Source organism: Lacerta agilis, chromosome 14, assembly GCF_009819535.1.
Source record: "Lacerta agilis isolate rLacAgi1 chromosome 14, rLacAgi1.pri, whole genome shotgun sequence".
Taxonomy (NCBI): Eukaryota; Metazoa; Chordata; class Lepidosauria; order Squamata; family Lacertidae; genus Lacerta; species Lacerta agilis.
Genome location: NC_046325.1, coordinates 16,520,275 through 16,542,535, shown reverse-complemented (window position 1 = coordinate 16,542,535; position 22,261 = coordinate 16,520,275). Strand labels below are relative to the sequence as shown.

General features: G+C 45.2%; 1 protein-coding gene across 1 annotated transcript; it reads right to left on the bottom strand.

Moving 5' to 3' along the window:
- Positions 1 to 21,353, bottom strand: CCDC114 (coiled-coil domain containing 114). The gene is made up of 14 exons (XM_033169839.1): positions 21,242 to 21,353; positions 18,637 to 18,736; positions 16,758 to 16,947; positions 16,208 to 16,330; positions 16,005 to 16,118; positions 15,337 to 15,404; positions 13,240 to 13,427; positions 10,787 to 10,912; positions 10,496 to 10,578; positions 9,374 to 9,542; positions 6,844 to 7,007; positions 6,112 to 6,215; positions 2,835 to 2,913; positions 1 to 1,474 (listed from the first exon to the last, which is right to left on the bottom strand). Exons 1-14 carry the CDS (start codon positions 21,306 to 21,308, stop codon positions 1,367 to 1,369), a joined length of 1,683 nt encoding a protein of 560 aa, XP_033025730.1. The 5' UTR covers positions 21,309 to 21,353; the 3' UTR covers positions 1 to 1,366.
- Positions 21,354 to 22,261: the final 908 nt, after the last annotated feature.

The following is a 22,261-nucleotide window of genomic DNA, read 5'->3' as shown; positions in this document are numbered from 1 at the left end:
TCACCAGTTAAACATTTTAATCATTTTAGTTTCCAATTTACACTGATAATCAAAAACCGCGATAGTTTTTTTTCCACTTGTCACAGGGACTGTGCATGAGTTGCCCCCATCAGAGGGCAGGCCCTACCCACTTCTGTGGCCTCCCCAACACGGACTGCTCCCACATTCCACACCCACGGGAACTACCAAGATTTTTTCCATGATGATTATCTTTGGGAGAGGAATGGATTCCCCAAGATTATTCTCTGGCAACACTGTAGGAAGAGGGCCACTGCAGGGGAGGGTTTGGGTGAGGTGAATATGATGGGAGTATCACCCTTTCTGAGGATTAAAAAAATAAATCACTCATGCTAAAATCAGGGCTAAAAAAAACTTTAAAAAAAAAACACAACCCACACCTTGAGGAAACTGCTCCTCATCATAAAAAGCAGAATTTTTGCATACACATTTACATGTAATCTTCAAAACTCAAGACGCTGCAGTTTAGCAGTGGTAAACGAGCGCTCTGGGTGGAACTGACACAGTCTCATATTAGATACCCATGTGGTAAAAAACACACTCTGAGGAACAGGCTAGTTGGTTAAAAAAGAAGAAGTTAAAACGTGTGGCCAATGCTTTGAACACACCCAATTTCCTCTCACACAGCAGAGCAGACACTTTATACCCTTCATGGGCCTCAACCACTCTGTCTAAGACAGCGAACGAGACTTCATTAGACTCTGGCAATTCATAGCATGAGGGAGCTAGCAAGCTGGTTTCCTGACACAAGATGGCTGCTAGGGGAACAGAGCCGATTTTTAGTCACCTACTTCTAAGCCCAATGGTGAATCCTGTTAGGACAGGGAGCTAGGCCCCCTTGCTCCAGGCGGCTTCTAGAAGTACCAGCTCACTAAACCAGAGACTCGAGGGATAGATTCCTTTATCAGAGAGGTCGCAAGTCGATGTACCATGACAACAGGCAGAGGTGGTTTTTTTTAAAAAAAAGACGCATTCTCTCTTTGCAAGAGGATCTAGAGTCAAATTATGAAGAATTTAAGCAAGTGGGCACCACGGGAGTGAATAATGTTGTTGATAGGGCGGACCATGTGTTACGTATCATTGGCACAGTCCATCTGTCCTGATCGAGCGAGCAGCCAAGAAGAGGGGCGTTTCACCAGGAGGAGGGAGATCTTTGGGGATCCACGGCAGGATGGAGGCTACATCCAAGCATGCCGATCATCCCAAATGGGAAGAAGGCTGCAGAGGCTACAGGTGTAAAGGCAGTGGCGCCGGACCACACCGTAACACAACCCTGCCAGTGACAAACTTGGCTTCCGTCTTTTGCGTGGCACGTGACACACACCGCGTATATAGCTTCCTACTCCAGTCAAGAGGCCTGAGGTTGTTTCTTGGCCGCACTTAATCCACCACGCTCATCCGCTAAATCAGGTTGTGTGTTCCTCTTTATGGAAAGCGCTGCTGTCTTGCTCGCGATCTGGAGGCCGTGAGAAGAGAAACCCGGGTTACTTTTTGTGAAATGGTTTCGTAACCGCATGCATCTGTGGAAAAGGCTCAGGGGAAGACTCTTGGGCGTCACATACAAGACTCTTGAGATCAGAATACCTGGATCAGTAACTTATTGTATGCCTTAACTGCTACTGTATGGTGTCAGAGGTTGGCATCTTGGGTTCCCTGCAGGGGACCCTCTGCCGAGTCCCGTAACCTCGGGAGGCCTGCCGCTCCTCCTTTTCACTGTTGCTGCCAGTTCATTGCACCTCTTTGAAGATGCAAGTAAGGACAAGCATAAAGAGAAGGAAAAGTGTCCATCTCCACTTGCCCTGTGCTCTTTCTCTCTCTTGACAGAGAATAGAATCATAGAACTGTACAGTTGGAAGGGACCCAAAGGATCATCTAGCCCAACTGACCGCATTGTGCAAGATGCGCGCATAGAAAGGAGAGGGGAAGCTGCAGCAGTAACAGTGGCAAGGAAGGTGGGCCCACACAGGAAGGGGGGATGCTGAGTATCTTCCCCAAGGGCCCCCCAAAACCTGCTACTGACTAGATGGCAGCAAAATCCTGAATATGTGTTTTAGTATTGCTGTTATATGAAGCACCATCAATCTGCATGGCATGTACGAAGTGCAAGTGGGCAGGTCCCTGCCTTCAGGAGCTCACTATCTAAAAGGTGGCACAGGGGAGACAATAGAGGAGGGAAGGGAAATGGAGGTGTTGATAAATCCTGGGAGCAGGACATGCATTTATTACAGTGGGAAGAATAATTAAGGGATAAGACTGTTGTTGATAAAAGTTCCTTCCTTTGCTTCTGGGGCCATAAGAGACACTAAATCTTTGTATCCAAGCATGCCTGCGATGCCTTGATTTTGTGTTGCCCTTCGGATTTTATTTTTTAAAAGCTCTATGGATTTTGTTGTCTGCAGGCTTGTTTTATGACTCAAGTTATTTGCATTTTGCCATGACCTTTTGGCTTAGACAAGTAAACTAATAAATATGCCAAGAGAAGTTAGACTTGAGGTAGGGAAAATATCTGCCCCTGTGTGAGGATTGTTTACTCTGACTGCCAAACTGCTTCTACATGAAAATGTTTTTAGAGCAGGGGCCTAATCTACTCCCCCTCCAAGAGGCACGGGGAGTTGCAGAAAGCAAAGCAGAAGGGGAAATTATTGTATGGCTGTTCAGAATTAATTTTGCTGTACGTGTATATAAATATACTTCAGTCACAAAAGGTATGTAAATCCAGTAAGGAACTTGCTTCAGAAGACCCCGATCTGAGTAACAGTAATAATAATAGTATTATTAGCTCTGCATCCAGGACTCGTCTTGCCTTTTGTACTCACATCATTCATAATTTTTTGCTTGAGCTCTTCATGAGTTAAGGGTCTCTGGTCTTCTTCTGTTATTGGCTCGTGGCCAGTTCTGGAAAGAGCAAACATTAAGATGATAAAAATGAAGAGTGTCTTTTGCACTAAGTACTGCAAACCAGTCCTTTTAAAAACAGTTTTTTCCAGGGCTCCTCCCAAGACCAGTTTTTATTCAGCATTTATTCCAACTTGTTCATGAGGCATTTATATGACAATAAGCAATCACCGTGATGTGCACATCTTCCTGTTAATCATTCATTTACCCCACAATTTTCAATTCATTTCCCTGTAACTTTCTAAGAAGTTCTGTGGGTTTTTTAAGTGGATTTGTTGTGCTAGGGTGACAGAGTGCTTTTACCTACTTTAAAGGCACAAACCTAAAGTTTTGTTGTGCACTTGAATCCCTCCTGCAAAACAGTGGCAGTCTGGAGGCACCCAGAGAGATGGAATACGCTGCATCTCTTGAATGTTCTGCCCATTGTCAAGTTATTCAGAGTACAAATACTTTCTGGGAAGTGGGCAGCTGGGTCTTACCCACTGCATCCCAGTGCCATCCTAAAATTTCTTCTATGGGTTTAACACAGTAAACCTTTCTGCTCAGAAAATCTGCTGATATTCTCCTCTGTATGAGTGCTTTTCCTACTCTCTCTCTCTCTCTCTCTCTCTGTGTGTGTGTGTGTGTTTGTGTGTGTATGTGTGTGTAAACCAAGGCCTCTTATGGCATTTAGTCTTGATTGCATTTTTAAAATATTTATCCAACCTTTCTACCACAAATGGGCCTCCAAGGCAGCTTCAAACATAATTAAAACCATCCATTTCAATATAACAATTAAAAAATAATTACAGAATCAGAAACACACAAACACATACACAAAACAGAAAGCAGGAAATCAGTTAAATGTTTCAAAACAAACATGTCTCTTGAGCAAACAAGAACATGCAGAATTGGCAACTACAAATTAATAATGTAGGCACCCAATGACAGAAGCTAGACAGGGTGCATCAAAGAGCAGGGGCCATCCTAGAAAAGGCCCCGTTCTCCATTCCTCCTCCTTTAACGCTGAAGGTGGGAGCAGCCAGAATAGAGCCACAGTAGAATTATTTGTTTCCCCAACTTTTAATGTATCTTATTTTATAGAAAGAAAAATATACTATACATTCTAACTAATGATCCTCATGTCATCTATCAACATTATATCACAGCAAATTAACATTGTTTTATAGAATTCCACAAGCCATCTTGGTATCATGCCATAGGGTTTCTCTATATAAATAATGCATTCCTATACTGTACAACAGAAGAACATAATTGCTTTATCATTAATTAATTAATTTTTACTACTGCAGTTCTTTCTTTTACAAATTAGGCATAATTTGAATATTATATTAATTTCCAGTAGTGCTTTCCAAATATTGTATATTGAGTTTTACAATTCCAATTCAAAATACATTCATACTAACACTTTAAGGACTTTATCACCATCACAATCATCATCACAGTACTATTCCAGATTGTTTTATAGTAAAATATTTTATGCATTAATATTCTATGCCAAGTATCTTTTTCTCAGTCCCACACAGATGGCATTTGCTGTTTCTTCCGGTGTTTAGCTAACCATATCTGGGGACACTGCCAACATATTGCCCACCATTTTTCTTTCCTAATAGCATAATCATAGGATCCATAATTTATTCATATCCTATGATCTCATCAATTTTTCCCTGTAATTTTTTTTTAACTGTAAAACATTTTCTGCAATAACATTCCATTCCAGATATCTTTTTCTCATTCCCGTAGATGTTTCTTCCAGTGTTTAGCTATCTGTATCTTGAGGTGTTACAAACATATTGTTACTCACCACCCCAATCTCCAAACAGTGAGAGATTCCAGGGGTTCCAAGTGCTGGCTCGGGGTTTGGTTTCCTTGGAACAAGGGCGCCCACTTAAATAAAATATTGGGGGAGGGGCAGGTAAGCCCCACCCCACATAACTGATCACATGACATGGTGCATGCACACCACTTGAATGGCAACGCCCATCAATATTTCTTGGGGGAGCCTAGCTCCCTCAAATATTTTATGGGGGTGCAAAAGAACTTTGGCCCCTAGGAGTTGGCTCCTAAGTCTTAGAATGAAGGTCAGTGGAGACTGAGGTGTCTTTAGGGTGTATGGTTTTATATGCACAAGTGTACAACCTGGATATAGGATTCGGGGGCTCACAACATTAACACATGGGTCCTGCTTCCTCTTTAGGTTTCCAGAGAAGCCCCAAAGTCCAGGACATGTTTCTGTTTCCCATCTTCTAGCTCTCGCACACAACAACTACTCTGGCTATTGCTCTTCTGCCTAGGCTCACATGGTCTCCAGCCAGCTGAGGGGAGTGCAGGGGACACCTGTCAGTTTGCATTCCTTAGTACAGAAAGTATTGATCTGATCTTTCCTATTCTACTTAGTTCAAGACTGTTCTGGAAGGTTTCTTTCTATGTGAAGGAAACAGGCAGAAGGTTTCTGATGTTTGGGTTATTCCTTCTGGGAAGCTGAGTACAGCTGGTTTAAAACTGGTTCTGTTATCTTTCTGTCAAGGTCATGCTGACTATAATAGTCAAGCCAGGAGGAGCCTGGGTTTCACACACTTTCTTTTTCTATCTCTTTGTTCTGGTGTGGTGTTCTGTTCTGTATGCTATAGTGTTAAGGTTTTGTCTTATTTATTGTAAGTTCTTTTTAAGTTTAAGTTAAGTCTGCTGCAACTGGATTTCTTATGGACAGTGCCAATCCTGAATGTATTGGATTTGTGACCATTATGCTCATTTGCCTTCAGTAGCAGTAAAGCTCTGCTGGATGAAATACAACTGCCTCTGGTCTGTTTTTTTTGGAACTCTGCAACATGTTTAAGTCCTCCTCCACACGCACGACAACACCTACCCTATTTTCCCAGGCAGAATCATCACTTAGCTCATTCTTTGAGATGCTGACGAGCAGTTAAACTGGACAACTAAAGCCATTACAAAAAGAATACACATAACAATATTCTCTAACATCTTATGCTCATTCAGTTTTCCCAGTAACATAACCATGGGGTTCCTCATAAACTAATATCCTTTCTATTATCTCAGTATAGAACACCCTTTACCAACCCAGTGCCCTCCAGCTGCTGGGCAGGCAGGAGCTGATAGGAAGTGTAGTCCAAAATGGGTTGATACAGAAAATCTTAAACATATGGGCAGGTTCATGTGGGGTTAGGCCAGTCTCCTTACCCAGCAGTGGGTGGCCGAACAAGCATAGACTGTGCCCGAATCTCAGGTTTCTGCCCCAGAAGCAGTTGCACTGTCTCCAGAGTGTCGTAGGGCCGATCATATTCCTGAGAAAAGACGAGGCAAGGTTTATTGATTGCTTCCCCTCCCACTAGAGATTTAAAATAAAACAGCCTGAGGTCAACTGCTCTGCCCCACCTATTAATCCAGATCTATCTATTCTTCCTACTAGATCAATTAAAAACTGAGTAACATCACTGGCTGCAGCTAATATGAGAATTTTGGTTTTCAGTTTTTTTAAAAGGTTACTAACCCTCACAATTGCAGAAATGCATTTGATAAAATAAAAGTAAATGTGTTAAGGGATTTGAAATGAGGCTGGCAAAGCAAAAGTAATATCGTGCTTTCAAGCCCTGTGGACTCCACTGCAGAGTTGCAAAGTAATTTCCCCCTGCACCAGGACATTTTGAAAGGAACACATACGAACAGTTATATCAGAATGGGATTAAAACCCTAGACTATTCAACAGGAAAGATTTGCAGCAAGGTTTGTCCTGCAAAATCGATAGGTGTTTTCACTCTCAATAAAATATTTTTCACACGGTAATTGCAGCAGGGAATTGGGCTCAGAGAAGTGGGTCAAAAGGTTGTCTCCTCCTCTCCCTTTCTCCATGAGCCCTGAGCCATCACTTTCTCCTGCCCCTGTTGTTGTGTCCTGCCCATCCACCCTGCATACCTCAGCCTTGGCGAAAGAATACATAGCCAACAGCTGGTTGGTCTTTTGTTCAATCAAGCCCAGGTAGATCGCAACATTCTCGTCCAGGGCAGTCGTCGATCCCCCCAGCTTGTTTTCCAGCACTGAGTAATCACACTCCAGTTTCCAAAAGAGAGCCTCGATTGCTTTGAGAGGAGGAAAGAAAGCAAAATGAATGAACTCCTGCCCACCCACACAGCTCTTAACTTTAAGCACTCATTTCCACTCACTTCCTAGAGAGCCTGGAAGTCTTGAGGTCAACCTGGATAAGCGTCAGGGGTCAGCCCAGTGAGTGGCACCCCTTCCCCAATTCAAGGTGCCTAGTACCTAAGGCTCACCAAATTATTCTGCACATGAGACAACACCGCCTCCCCCAAAATAAACACCTCTCCCTGGAGCAGAAATACAACAATAACAACAACAACAACAACTGATTATTTTTCTGCTCTTTCATGACACACAGAATTCGCTGCCCAAGGCAATGGTAGCTCCAGCCCTGTTAAGAGTCAACTTGATAAATGGTGGCCTGGTTTGCATGGTCTTATCTTGGGATTTAATGAGCCAGAATATGCATGAGCTACTACTGCATGCAGGTGCCAGGCAGCTCTTTTGATCAGCCCAGCAAGCAGGCAGCTGAACAAGCCAGGACCCAGCTGTCTACCATAGCTGCCCATTATCTGAAAACCCAGAAACTATGGTGAATGGCTTACAAACCAGCCAGGGTCTTAAAATCAACTTTAAGCCATGGCTTAATATCCTGGCTAGTTTGTAAGCAATTAACCATAGCTTCCAGGTTCGTGCATGTCAGAAAGTGAGGAAGAAGCCATTGATTTCCGTTTCAACCTGCTTTTGCTGCATGCAGTGCTGTTTCCATTCCACTGCAGTTTGGCTTCTGACAAAAAAAAAACACAACCCTATGTTATTCAGCTCACTGTCCACTGTGGTGGAACTTGACAGAACTTCTGAGATTATTTCACACCATTCGCTGCAAAGGAAACACGATGCAAAGCAGGAGGGAGAGTCATCAATTGTGTATCTTTTGCAAGCTTTAAATGGCAGCAGCAAATACCGCTCATATATTGCTAGATTGCTTTCCATCCCTGGCATGGGATGTATAAACGAGCATTGGCAATTTCCACCCCCATTCCCATCAGAATTCCTCAACAGCCCTATGGGAAGCTATAATTGATAGCAGAGTCCTGGCTTGTTCAGCTGCTCACTTCTGGGCAGAGCAAAGCAGCAGATAACACTCATTCACATCCTGGCTTATTGAGCCAGGATATGATAGTGCATATTTGCCCTGCATGTTCTGTACTTTTTGTCTACATGGCTCTTTGGAAGCTATCTTCAACTGGCCAGCCATCAGCCCATCTTGTGACTATGAATTCCAAGAGACAGGCTGGAGTCAGGTGACAGCTTTCTTTTGTCCGTTTCCCCAGAAAGCTGAAGGCAATTTGAAAGAAGGGTCCGTTGGGAAAGGAAAGCCTCTTAAAACCACTCAGCTTTCTTAAATGCTGCAGTTTGTCTTCAGTCCTAATTGCATGGAAAATAAAAATAATAATAAAATAAATTATTTCCTTTGTCCCACACCTACCGGCAACCAATTCCACAGGATAAGCCTGGGTATTGCTATTTTGACAAAATGATATTCTCTCCCTCTTCCAATTTTGCCTTTCAGACCTCCCCCCTCCTCAAGCTTATCTGTCTGCTGAGGATGGGGCAACCAGGATCCGTGCTATTTTCTGTGACTAGCTGTGCCTGTCGGCTGATCATCCTGTTCCTCAAGGGAGTCTGTGGGCTGCATCACTGTTCAGGCCCATACAGCCTTTTTCAAACCAGAACACAGAGTCATTTCCCTCCCCACCACTTTCCCAACTACTGCCAAGGAACCACAACCGCTTCTTTCTTATTTAAAAGAAATAATGGTGCTGAACATAACAGGGCCGGATGACCAGGGCTGGGCACTGGCATTCGCTGTTAGAAAGTGAAGCCTCTCATCCTCCACTATCTGTGTAGTGCTAGCCTAGCACTCAAACCTGCCCAATAGTGAGAGCCAGTGTGGTGTAGTGGTTAGAGTGTCAGACTAGAACATGGGAGACCAGGGTTCAAATCCCCCCTCAGACATGAAGCTCATTGGGTGACCCTGGGCCAGCCACTGCCTCTCAGCTTAACCTGCCTCACAGGAGTGTTGTGGGGATTGAATGTGGAGGGAGTGAACTGTGTGTGCCACCTTGAGCAATTTGGAGAAAAAGGTGGCATGTAAGTGCAATCAATCAATCAATCAATCAGTCAAGTGCTGGCCAGATTCCTGCACTGCTGCAACCTTGCTGTGAAAGCTCAGCAACTGCTATGAAAAGCGGCATCCTGAGAATCTAAATTTTCAGTGCAAAGACAAAACCAAGCCCCAAGTTCAGCAGGTTGCAAAGGAAAGCTTCAGAACATGTTTCCTATTCCTACGATGGTGCCTCCACCATCTTTCTCTTCCTGACACACAAACACGGTCCCTGCTTACCATTCTTGAGCTGCTCCCAAATCTTGTGGTGACCCTTCAATGCCAGCTCAATCCGGTTTGCCTCTTGCACAGCTTCCTCCTGCTGTGCTTCGGCCTCCTTGAGCTGCAACAGCTGCTCTCCCTCGTCCTGGGCACCGTGCTTTTGCGCCTCCTGTATCTCGTGGTAGAGCTAGAAGAGCGGAGGAGCAAGATGGAGAAAGCAGGGGGGGTGTCATTCATTTTACTATTACAGGAGGTTGGCAAAAACAAGGCGCACTTGCAAGGGATGCGTGTAAGGGACAAGAGGGTGGGAGGGCATCATTCCTGAGAGAAGCTTGCGCAAATATAACGCTATGGTGCTAGGACATCTCAAAAGGGAAAGATCCCTGATGCAATGCGGTGCAGCCCAAGGCTGATTTGGGTAAGCAGAGGACACCCACAGCATACATTTAAAGCAGATTCAATGCACATAGCTTTCCACAAAGAATCTTGGAATTCTAGTTTACCCCAGCACCCTTAACAAACTACAGTCCCGTCCTCCCAAGCCACATGCTTTAAATGTATATGGTAGAAGAAGAAGAAGAAGAAGAAGAAGAAGAAGAAGAAGAAGAAGAAGAAGAAGAAGAAGAGTTTGGATTTGATATCCCGCTTTATCACTACCCGAAGGAGTCTCAAAGCGGCTAACATTCTCCTTTCCCTTCCTCCCCCACAACAAACACTCTGAGAGGTGAGTGGGGCTGAGAGACTTCAAAGAAGTGTGACTAGCCCAAGGTCAGCTGCATGTGGAGGAGGGGAGACACGAACCCGGTTCCCCAGATTACGAGTCTACCGCTCTTAACCACTACACCACACTGTCTATGGTAGGGACGCACACTGCTTGTTTCTGCGCTTGTGTTGAATAAGGAACTGGGAACCAGGAAGCAAACTTCAGCCTCGTTCAGCAAGATGCGGCAGGAATCCCTGCTTGCTAACAGCAGCAAAGGTTGGAAGAATTGGGGAAGAGGGTGGGGAAGTATGGGCTGGCATTTTGATGACGACAGCATTGTGTAGAGACTGCAAAAAAAACCTTGCTTGCACGAATATCACAATTTCTATGATAAATTGTAATACGGGGGGGGGGGGGAACCAAGACACAGCACTCACCTCAGTGATTTGTTCCCAGATCTGCTCCTTCTGATCGTTTTGATCATTGACGTAGTTGAACTGAGCAAAGTTCCGTTCCTCATCTGAAGTGGGAAAGAAAAACATCGGTAGCAGATCTTAACTCGCATCCCACTGGCTGAACCAGCCAGTACCCAAACTGCTTCAAGGGCAGGCCCTATGGAGGGTAAGGTGCCAGATCTCATTCTGTTCTTCCTGAGCCAAAGAGACCCAGCCACGGTTCAAAAGGAAAATGGACCCTTTCCCATTGCAGCCCCCGGCCTTGCCCATCACCTTGCACATATATATTCAATGCAGCATCCAAGGTTGGCGCGTCCGTGTGTTCCAGGACTTTATCCACGGTGGAGTGTAAAGATTCAAGCATCTCCTCCTCGGGGTCTTTCCGTTTGGACTCTTCCTCTGATTGAAAATAAAGAGAAGCTAGGACCCCCAGTTCCTAGGGCAACCTCAAAGTCATGTGAATCCCCACCTCAATCAGAGACATGCATTAAAGGAGTGGAAAAGCCACCCATCTTTTTTAATCACTTGTCTTCACCAAAGCTGCAACATTTCAATTATTATAAACCGCAAGAGGAAGCAAGATGTGATGTGTAAACCAGCTCTCATGGCTCGATTCTCCTCCAACAAACCACACGAGGAAAGCAAGGTTGATGTCCCCTATGATAAGGTTGCAGCATTGGGGGCTTTTTAGCTTAGAGAAAAGGGGCGCAAGAGGCAACAAGATAGACATTTATAAAATTATGCGTGGCATGGAAAAAAGGTTTTCTCCCTCTCTCATGACAAGAGAAATAGAGAAATCCCCATGAAGGTGAGCGTTGGAAGATTTGCTTGGAGAGAAACAAACTGTAAGTGCTGGTTTGTTGCTGCTTTTCAGTAAGCCATAGTCTGTTTAGCACTGGCTTGCCGTTGACCCAATTACTGTTAATAATTGCTAAGCCAAAGGAAGTAGGCTGATTGCTTTAGAAATACTGTTTTACCCACAAATCAAACTCACATGATAATTTATTAAAACTCACATGATAACTTATTAAAATGTTTTAATTGGGCTGCAGCCATACTCTTTGGCCAACTATTTCTCTGAATACAAAAAAGTTGATTAAAGTGTGTGTGTGTGTGTGTGTGTGTGTGTGTGTGTGTGTGTGTGTGTTTTGGGGGGTAACTTAAGATAACACAGATTGATTAGGTATTAACTCCCAAGATCCTCTGCTTTAATTCACAAAATTCTTCCCAGAGAAGCCAGCAGTCCTGGCTCTGAGCTGTCCCACTATAAACCACGACACACACTTGCCTCCCAAAGGCCAAGGAATACTTCTGGCACCAGACAAAGAAGCAAAGACTGGCCCGTTTCTCACAAGCGTCTGATTGTACAGTTTTTGGCTGCTGGTGATATTTGCTGTTGGTAAGTTATACTGTTATGGTGATCATGCTTCTGTAGATCCAAACAGAACTTGCTATTGTGGGGGGAATTTACTACAAGCTTTTGTGGAATTTAATACATAACTTTTAGTTTTGCTCATTATGTATTACTATTCAGGACATCTTCATTTTCTAACTGCCTTTCACTGTGAGTTCCCAGGGCAGGTTACAACAATTTAAAAATACAACATTAAGAACAGTTAAAAGAGAATACAATTAAGAGAATAGGGTGGACCCTGAGATATGTATCTCAGGAGTCAGAGGCCAGGATAAAGAGGGGCATCTTCTGCAAATGAGGAAAACCACATGGCGAAGGTGCAAGACACATATCTGTGTGAAGGGAACATATTTTAGGGGCAGCCACAGATAATGCCCTCTCCTGGGTTGTCCCTCTCAGCTTCTGAAGATGGTGGAACTACCCTAAAGGTAAAGGTAAAGGGACCCCTGACCATCAGGTCCAGTCGTGTCCGACTCTGGGGTTGCGGCGCTCATCTCGCTCTATAGGCCGAGGGAGCCAGCGTTTGTCCGCAGACAGCTTCCGGGTCATGTGGCCAGCATGACAAAGCCACTTCTGGCGAACCAGAGCAGCGCACGGAAACGCCGTTTACCTTCCCGCAGGAGCAGTCCCTATTTATCTACTTGCACTTTGACATGCTTTCGAACTGCTAGGTGGGCAGGAGCAGGGACCGAGCAACGGGAGCTCACCCCGTGGCAGGGATTCGAACTGCCGACCTTCTGATCAGCAAGCCCTAGGCTCTGTGGTTTAACCCACAGTGCCACCTGGGTCCCTACGACATTCTAAATCCCGGAGAGGGTCTGTAGGGAAGCAAGCGGATCTTTCATACATTTGGTGCCTAAGTCATTTAAAGCTTTAAATCCTAGCATGAGCACTTTGAATTGAGCCTGGAAATGAACTGGCAACCGATGCTCCTGTTTTGAAACTGGTTATGTGAGTTCTAAATGGATCCCCAGCCAGTAGCTGTCTTTTGAACGAGTTGAAGTCTCCCAAGTCATCTTCAAGGGCAGCCCCACAGAGAACATGTTGCAAAAATTCCAGTTTTAGAAGTTGCCAGAGCATGGGTAACAGCGTCCAAGTTATTTCTGTCCAAAAGGGTCCATAGCTGACAAACGAGCCAGAGCTGGAAACTGGCACTCCAAATCACTGAGACACCTGAGCCATTGCTTAGTTTCTATTTGTTCTGTACCCCTGTTCTGTCTTGCCACGAGACCACTTCTGGGCATGTGGGAATGAATGAATGACTCAGCAAATAGCCCCTAACCGTACATGACACACACACACACACACAAACCTTTCTTTTTCTTGGCCTTTAGTGCCTCCTCCGTCAATGTCCTCTCCTGAAGCTTGATGGAAATGAAATCATTCAAGCGCTGGTCATTCTCTATCTGGCGGCATAATTCTTTCATCTCCGATTCATACTGCGCTACATCCTTCTTTGCCTTGTCCTGCAGCTGGCCTAGGCGCGTATGTGCCTCATCCCTATATTTACCCCAGTGGACAAATGGGATGGGGGACAAGGTTTGGATATGTGAGAGAGAACCACCAGCAATTCCACTTCCCAACTTTTCCTCTTCTCTTATCCCCATTCCTCCACCACCCCTGAAACCTAGCATAACGATGAAGAGTGCGAGTGACAGGCAGGAAGTCCTTGTTTCAGATATTACTTCACTATTTAGGAGAGGCCACAGCTCCCTGGGCATAAAACATCTCTGCATGCAGAAGGTCCTATGCTCAACTTCTGCCATCTCCAATTACGGAATCTCAGGTAGAAAAGGCTGGGAAAGGCCTCAGCCCATGATACTGGAGAGCGGCTGTAAGTCAGGACTGATAGTGCATTGTGTTTGATGGGCTGATGGCCTGGTCCACTCTAATGGAAAGTCTTATGGGGAAAGGTGACAGCACATGCTTTCCATCCAGCAGCTCTGAAGTCTGAGCCCAGCCTCCACCTCCAGCTAAGAGCTCTAGCTACCGCCAGCTTCTTCATGTGCCTCCTCCATGAGAGGTCTGGAGGGTGACAACGTGAGAACGGGCCTTTTCTGCAGTGGCTCCCCGTCTGTGGAATGCTCTCCCCAGAGAGGCTCCGCTGGCGCTTTCATTGTACACCACTAGGCACCAGGGGAAAACGTTCCTCTTCAACCAAGCCTTTGGCTGATTGACATCCAATGCCCTTTAAAAATGTGTTGGGGAAGGGGGGGTTATTGGGTTGTCCTTGTCTTTGTTTTTATTGCGTATTTTGTGTTTTTATAATGTGGTTTTATGTTGTGAACCGCCCTGAGACCAGTGGGTATAGGGCAGTATACAAATTTTAATAATAATAATAATAACAGGCTCTTGGGACAGCAAGGCTGTGGAAAAGCCTGGACCAGTTAGGAACAGACAGTACTGTGTTGGATGGGCCAGTGGTCCGACTCCTATGGCCAAGTCAGGATGTTGGGAGTGTGCTTCAGCGCTATGCACAGCTCCTTTCCCCTGCCCACCATTGGCAAATGTAGCTATGCAAAATTAAGCATAATGCTGCAGGTCTGCATACATTTCTATGGGGAGGTAGTGGAGCTTAGTGGAAGAGCCTCTGCTTTGCGTGCAGAAGGTTCCAAGTCCCATCTCCAGGCACGGCTGGGGGAGGCTCCCGTCTGTAACCCAGGAGAGCTGCTGCCAGTCAATGCAGGCAATATTGCACTTGATGAACCGATGGTCTTTATGGTCTGACTCAGTAGAAGGCAGCTTCCTACCATCCTCCTACGAGACACAGGTGGGAAACCTCCAGCCTGCAGGCCACACCCACTGGCCCCTATCTGATGTCCTATGTGATGTCAGGTGTCGGGCAGGTAGAGGCGCAGGTGCCAATGTGCAGTCGAGAGCCTCAAAGTGCACTCCTTTGTGCCCCGGAAAGGGAAAGCAGGCTTTGGCTCTACCACCCCATCACCTGACGGTTTGGTAAAGCCTCACGTTCTTTAAAGCACCGTGCAACGCTCTTTGCAAGCTTTGGGTGGTGCCGTGAAGTCCCAACTATGTGACATCAGCAGCCCTGCCCGCATGTCAAATTTGGCCTGTGTGGCTTGGGTCTGACAACGATCTGACCTACAGAGCCATAAAGGTTCCTCGGGCTTGCTGCACAGGTCACAGAATCCTGCTTTTCCTGGTGCAGAATTTTTGTTTCCCTGAAGCAGAATTTCAATTTTTGTGCAGAGGATATATAGCCCTGTATTTTATAAAGCTAGGACTTGGAGGGAGCATGGCTGTTGCTGATTAAGTTGTCTCAGCACATGAATGGCTGGAGGCAGCAGGACAACGGAGGAGCAATGAAGAACCAGGGTATGAACATGAGCGAGGTTTCTGCAGGGACACTCCTCCCTGCCCCACCATGCTTGAGTACTCCCCTTCCCCCAACCTTGCTTCGTAGGCTGCAGAGGATGTGCTGATGACTGCGCCAATGGCTCTACGAGTTTCCAACAGCTCCTAGAGGAAGAGAGAGGAAGCCTTCAGATCTAGTCCCTAATTGCAACACAGCCGTACCATCCTGTTCACAAAGTTCTATCTCCTCACTGTAGCCCAATCACAGCTCTTCCCTTCTTTCCTAACCATTGTCATCCACACCATAGCAGAAGCACAGTCCATAGATTTAAACTCCACATGAATCTGCAAGTGTTAAAGAGGTCCTGTGAATTGGCCTTCAGACCTTGCCCTGTCAAACCCAAGAACCAGAAATCCTTAGGTCCAAGAGGATAGGAAGAAGGCAGGGGGGCATCATAATTTTTGTTGTCAAATCTAGTTGGTCAGTTACAATAGTTTAATAAGAAAAAACATACTTTCCAAAATGCATGATTTAGCTTCGTGATTCTCTCCTAACCAATAAAAAGACCTTGATTTTTTTAATACCACCCTCAACAGCCAATCATCCTTCCATTCCATGTTGCAGTTCTCTCCAAGCAACCAGATCTCACAATTCTATAACAGAACCTTCATTAGTCTGTATCATGACTCCAGTCCCTCTCAGAAACTCTCTTGGACAATCACATCCTGTCAACTCCCCTCAATTTTCTCCTAGTGTGAATGTACCGTCTCTAGACGTTTATAAAGCTGTTCAAAGCGATCGTGTTCAAGCCGGAGAATTTCTAGATCCTCACGTAGCTGTGAATTCAAGACGAGCTGAGAATTGAATTCTGTGGTGGTCTGGAAATAGAAAAGTGGAGTGAGAGAAACTGAAGACAAGCCAAGAATCCTGGCTCTCAGCAACCCTGGGCACTTGCGACCATTTTTACCCGGTCAAGCTGATTCTCAACTGTTCCTATCCGCTTCAGCAACTGGCTCTTCTGTTCCTGGATCAGGGTCCCAGTGCCCACCACCAGCTTCTGGTCCGTCAAACGCTTGTTCCAGTTTTCGATCTGTCAGAAATGAAGAATGAAAGCAGGGAAATGGGATGAGAAACTAGTATTTGGGATAGGACTAAAGAATCCTTGGCCATCGGATCCCCTGTTCTAATGAATTCGACTCTCAAGTCCTAGCTGCCAATTCCCTCTGCATTTTTTAAAGCCCCCACACCCATTTTTAAACCCAAAAGATGCTCCTCTCCTTTCTAGAGTTTCTCTTCACCTGGATTTTTTGGGGGGGGGCAGGGGGAACAGGTGAAGGAAAAAATCTTTTTCTTAGAGACTTCCATTCCACTCTCAGGGCCTCACTTCACGCTACTTGTTCTCTGTACCTGTTATTATACTCCACTCCCCACCTGGAAGGCCTCAAAATCCTAGCTCAGGACACTACTTCACATCAATAAACGCCGAGCAACTTGGTACTTAGCTCCCTTCTCCATACCTCTTTATCAAGCAGGGCTACCTGCTTCTTCTCTTGAATTATTTGCTGCTTCACTTCATCCCGCTGCCCCAACAAGGAACGGAGAGTGTCGCCGTGGGCCTTTTCCTGCTGTGCGTTGGCCTTGCTCTCAGCCACAGTATTCCTCTGTAGGAGCTCTTTGTTATCCTTCTCCAGCCGCTTTATCTCTGCCCTGTCCAAGAGAAGCGGGACAGAGACTCTGAGGGGCGGCAGGATGACACGGCGAGACACAGCTGCGTGGGCACGTACGGGAGCGTCATGGCAGCAGGTGTGCTGGTGAGTTTTGGTTGGGATTGGTGGCAGCGCCAGCTCAGAGGAGCTTTTGAGACACTGCTACAGAAACTCCTGGAAAGCTGGCGATTTGAATCAGAGCATGCATCTCACCAACTCTGGATGGGACAAGGTGGGATGGGGAAGGGGGGTGGAATCGGGACAGGATATACTCTCAAAAGAGAGCAGGCTTCAACAGTTCAAAATCAGCAGCTCTGTGTAGAAAGACGCAACAGATTTCAGGCCTTAGGATGACTTATTGTGCCTTTACATGCCTATGAAACAAGCACTGTTGGGAACGCAGAATTTCTGATTTCCCTACAAAGCAAGTACTATGTTTTGTAGGTCAGGGTAGAAGGCCAGAACTTCAAGGTTCTCAGGGGCAGGGATGATGAGTAACACTCATTAAGTGATCTAAACCAGAGTACAAAGAGAGAAAAGAATCCTAAATTCTCTGGCAATGTTTTGTACTAAAGGGGCAGGAAGAGGTTGGACACACAGAATCATGAGTACAAGATCTGAAACCATGTCAGCATGCAAAAGCGCATAATGGCAAGAATCAAATGTTTGTACATGCATGTACACATATGTGATAGATTGTGGGGAATGGAATTTGGCCACATGTGCTAAAGAAAGGCAGGTTATATGCACAAACATGTCCACACATGATGTGACCAAACCAATTGTCAGCTGTGTGTTGCCAGGAGCATATCAGTTGCTATGTGCCCTTGTGTTACGTCAGTATCTGCTTCAGTACATGAGGTGGGGATTATTTCTTAATGCTCAGTTTACAGATCTCTCCTTGCAGTAGGATGTACAATATTCAAACACTCCCCAAATCCAAAACTGGATGTTTCAGAGCAAGAGATGACAGGCCCCTGGCCCCCAACTCTGTGCCAAGAAAAATGGACAGGAGCTATCACCCCTCAATGCGATTATATATCGCTCTCTCATCAAATTGTGGCACAACTGAAAACTAAAGGTTAGACAACTGGTCCAATGAAAGCAATTTAAGGCTGGTGATGGGCAACAGGCTTGTTTCTCTTAGAAATCTGAATATGACGTAAAAGAGGGGTCACTTCATGCTGCACGCACAACTCATTCTTGCCCCCAATAAAAATATTTTGCAGGATTTGGTATAGCCTCCAAAACCCAAATACATACACTGTGATGGTCTCTCTCAGACCATTTCCAGCTATCTAAAGAACTATGTCCATCTCCGGCATAGTAAAGGTAAAGGGTAAAGGGACCCCTGACCGTTAAGTCCAGTCGCAGACGACTCTGGGGTTGCAGCGCTCATCTTGCTTTACTGGCCAAGGGAAACCGGCATTTGTCTGCAGACAGCTTCTGGGTCATGTGGCCAGCATAACTAAGCTGCTTCTGGCGAACCAGAGCAGCGCACAGAAACGCCATTTACATTCCCGCCGGAGCAGTACCTATTTATCTACTTGCACTTTGATGTGCTTTTGAACTGCTAGGTTGGCATAAGAGGACAGTAAAACCATGACGTTCCTGCTGGGAACAGGGAAAAACAAAATGGATCTCCAAAATGGATCCAGAGTTTTAGCAAGGATATGAGATGAATACATACTTCTGCCTGCGAATGATTTCATGGGATTCAAAAGCGTAGGCATGACGGTTGCCTTCTAGGAGACGAAACTGGCGCTGGAGTTTGGCCAACTCGCTTTCGGCTAGTGGAACACAAAGCCAGCAACAGGTGGTTTGGGGAGACAGAGGAAAGAAAGGTGGTTAGAAAGTCCAGCATGATGGCCTTTTCTTAAAGACCCCACCTATCACACCTGGCGCAAGAATTAGGGCAGAGACTAATGTGGTCAAGGATTACAGAAAGAAGGGAACTTCCCTGCTGTGTTTGGCACAGATTTGATGAGCACAATCGTGAGCAACTTAATCACTACCAGTGGTATTCCATTTATATAATGAGCTCCAGTTGGCTTTGTTAGGCTTGATACAAACAGCTGCTTTTAAGATAGCCAAAAGGGGTTTGAGAGAGGCTTCACTTTCCATGAACATGCCCACAGGTTTTGTCCCAATGTCACTTCTGAACACTTCTAAGACCTGCCTGCCAGAAGACAAAACTAGTGGCTGTGCAAACACTATGACTTTAAAGCGCATGCTTTTCCTCATAGAATTCTGGGGAACGAGAGCCTTCCATTGTCTGAAGAAGAAGAAACACACACACAAGTGTCAGTGACCTCCATGTAGTCAAATGAAAGGTCTCTTTGGTCAGTATCAGGTTCCTGGACCAGGGAATCCTTGAATCTTCAGAGCTTGGTCAGTTCTGGGAGGGAATTGGTAGAGCTGCTTTTGCGGCTAGGCAGCCCTGATGTGTGGCATGCTTTGATCGGTGCCAAGCCCAATCATTCAGTGCAGTTTATCAGGAATGGATTGTGGGAAGGACTGAGGAACAGAAGAGGCTGTGCTGCATTTAAGGGGAGGCAGCCAGAGGAGCGAGGCAATACCTGTTCCCTCCTCATCAGGACATGATTGCATTTCTGATAAGGTGCTAATAGTGCCAAGAACAGACAAACCCTTATACTACACTCCAGCCTTATGGATTTCTGGTCCCTTGGCGACAGACAAGACTCTTGTTTGGTTCCTCGACTGCCATTTTTTTGTTCACTCCCAGCAAAGCGAATGAGTCACTCTCTGGATCCTCACAAAGCCACTGACTCATGCCCACATGTGTCCCCCGTATGCTAGCAAGGATTTGGACAATTTGTACCTCCGCTACTTTAATTTAGTCCCTGCTGCTTTTCAAAGCCAACATTCACTTAAGAAGCCTAGCTCAAAGAGTAATTCTTACAAGCTAACCAAGACATGTGGAAAACAGCCAAGGCGCCCTGGTTCTGTCTCTTTGGCCTCATTCTTTGCATACAAAGGCCTTATTTCTCATCCCTCTGCTCCCTTTCAAAAGCAGTCTCCTTTAGCAACATTTTTGCTTGGCTTGAAAAATACGGTATCCCCCAACTCCTTCCTAGTCACCCTGGCAAAAACTGAAAGGAAATATATATTATCTCATGTAGCTGTCAAAGAAGGAAATACCCTCTTAGCTTTATTTTTATACCAGATTTTGCAGAACTGTCTGGTACCTTCAGTTTGCTTCAATCTGGGATCAGTTTCAGTGAGAGTCTGATTTAGTTATACACATTTCACTGCAGAGAGTGAGCTACTTGCATAAATCTTCTCAGTAAAAATATTTATTATTGCTGGTTTCATAGCTTTTCACATACATGCACTGGCCTAAGACCACAGCAATATTGTCCATGAAAAACCTTTATAAAAATACCAAATACACACACACACACACACACACACACACACATATACACACACACACACACACACATATATATATATGATGACATGGGTGCTTTACAGCAGAGACTTAGGCTGAGAAGTGTCATGGAAAGTTCCCTAACCACAAGAACATTTGCCATAACCTCAGCTGAATATCCACATGTTGTCAATGCATTAAAACATGCAGCAATTCAGAGAAGCCTGCACTAACCCCAAACTTCAAAAGTTTAAACTGCTCCATGAGACAGCAAGAGTGCTCTGCTGATATTTCACAAAGTTTGGGGGTGGAAGGATGCGGTGAGGAAAAACAGGAGCTGCTAAAACACTATGGGAAGAGCAAGAATATACCGGTATATGGAATTCAGCCTGGAATAATCACATTTGTGGAAACAATATTGCAGTGAGCTAAGCGAAACCAGGGCAGGCCCTCACCAAATCCAGACTTCAGCCATCATCTTTAAAGGACGTCTCCCTGTTCAGAGAGAGTAGACCTCTAAATACCAGGTGTTTGGGACTAAATAGGGACTATCACTTCCACATTCTGCTTGTGAGTTTCCAAAAGCATCTGGCCAGCTGTCAGAAACAGAATGTCTTGGATCCAGAGAGACTTAATCCAATCCAAGGAGACTTTTATGTGCACAGACTTAGTAAAAGCAAACTGAATGGAGAAAGTGGGCCAGAGGAATGACCTTTTCTGTTTCCCTATGTGTGTATGGGGAGGGGGGAATTTTCCATTCAAATGACACTGGGATCACATCACAAGTTCCATCCAGGGAATCTAGTGTTACAAGCTTCCCACAACAATATTCCCAAATGCAAATTCTGGCTATGCAAATGTTCCTACAGCGATATCCTCACTTCCCTCCATAGGAATTTACCAAGGCCTTCCAAGTCCACGTCACTGCCATCTGAGCGGAGGCTTGAAGCAGATTTGAAGAACGGCATCTTCAGTTTCTTCCTGCTGGTAGAAAAAAAAATGATAAAGAGGGAGGCTAGCAGGTGAGAATCGCTGTCATAAAATAACTGATTCATGGAAAACAGTGCAGCATATTGCATAAAACATTTAAACGGGGAGACGCAGGTTGGAACACTGCTCGCCATGACATTTCCCAGTCTGGTGTTGGACCAATCACATGAGCTTAACCAAAGGGGGCAGGGGGCACCTGCCCCCCCCCCCCCGATAAAGTAAAACAATAGAAATATTTAACTGACCAATCACATCGGTTCTCCCCCACCCCCAACAAAAATCCTGGCTACGCCCATGGCCAGTCACTACATCTTAGTCCGGTGGTTCTCCAAGTTTTTTCTCTGGGCCAGGCTTTCAGAATAAAAATTTGCTTGCGCCACAATGATTTTTTTATTGATAAGAAATACAGTGGAAAACATAAAGAAACAACTCCTAGCAGTGCTTGATTTATAACACTGAACACAACAACATTATGAAAAACTATCCATCCATATTCTGCAAAAAACAATATCCATCCATATTCTGCAAAAAACCAAATATTTTGATACTAATCTACACTACGCTACACTGAAGTGTTTAAACGTTTCTTTGATTGTCCAAAAATCTTTCCGCCACGCTTGCCATCATCTCTTGCCACACCTCAGGGGTGCTAGGACAATTAACGGCAAGGGAGCAAGACACCTCTATTCTGTATTCTGAGCTCCCTAAATAAAAACATAAATAAATACAAATTAAAGCACACATATAAAATGGCAATCCAACATTTTCTCCCGCCAACTGACATTCATTCTACCAGCATGCACAACACCACAAAAAACTCTAACCAGCTGCATGCATCTAAATCAGGGCTCTGCTTTGTTCCTGGCAATTATATTTTCATGTGTTTTACAGTCTGGCAAACTGCCTTGCGAGGTCAATGCACCCTGAAAGG

What these genes read in the sequence shown, in the direction of transcription:
- CCDC114 (XM_033169839.1), bottom strand. Translation starts at nt 21,308, where the DNA reads ATGCCGTTCTTCAAATCTGCTTCAAGCCTCCGCTCAGATGGCAGTGAC. An exon ending in TAGCCCTGCTTGATAAAGAG is followed by an intron (nt 16,331 to 16,757) that starts GTATGGAGAAGG and finishes CATTTCTGACAG; the next exon opens with ATCGAAAACTGGAACAAGCG. An exon ending in ATTCTTTCGCCAAGGCTGAG is followed by an intron (nt 6,216 to 6,843) that starts GTATGCAGGGTG and finishes GTCTTTTCTCAG; the next exon opens with GAATATGATCGGCCCTACGA.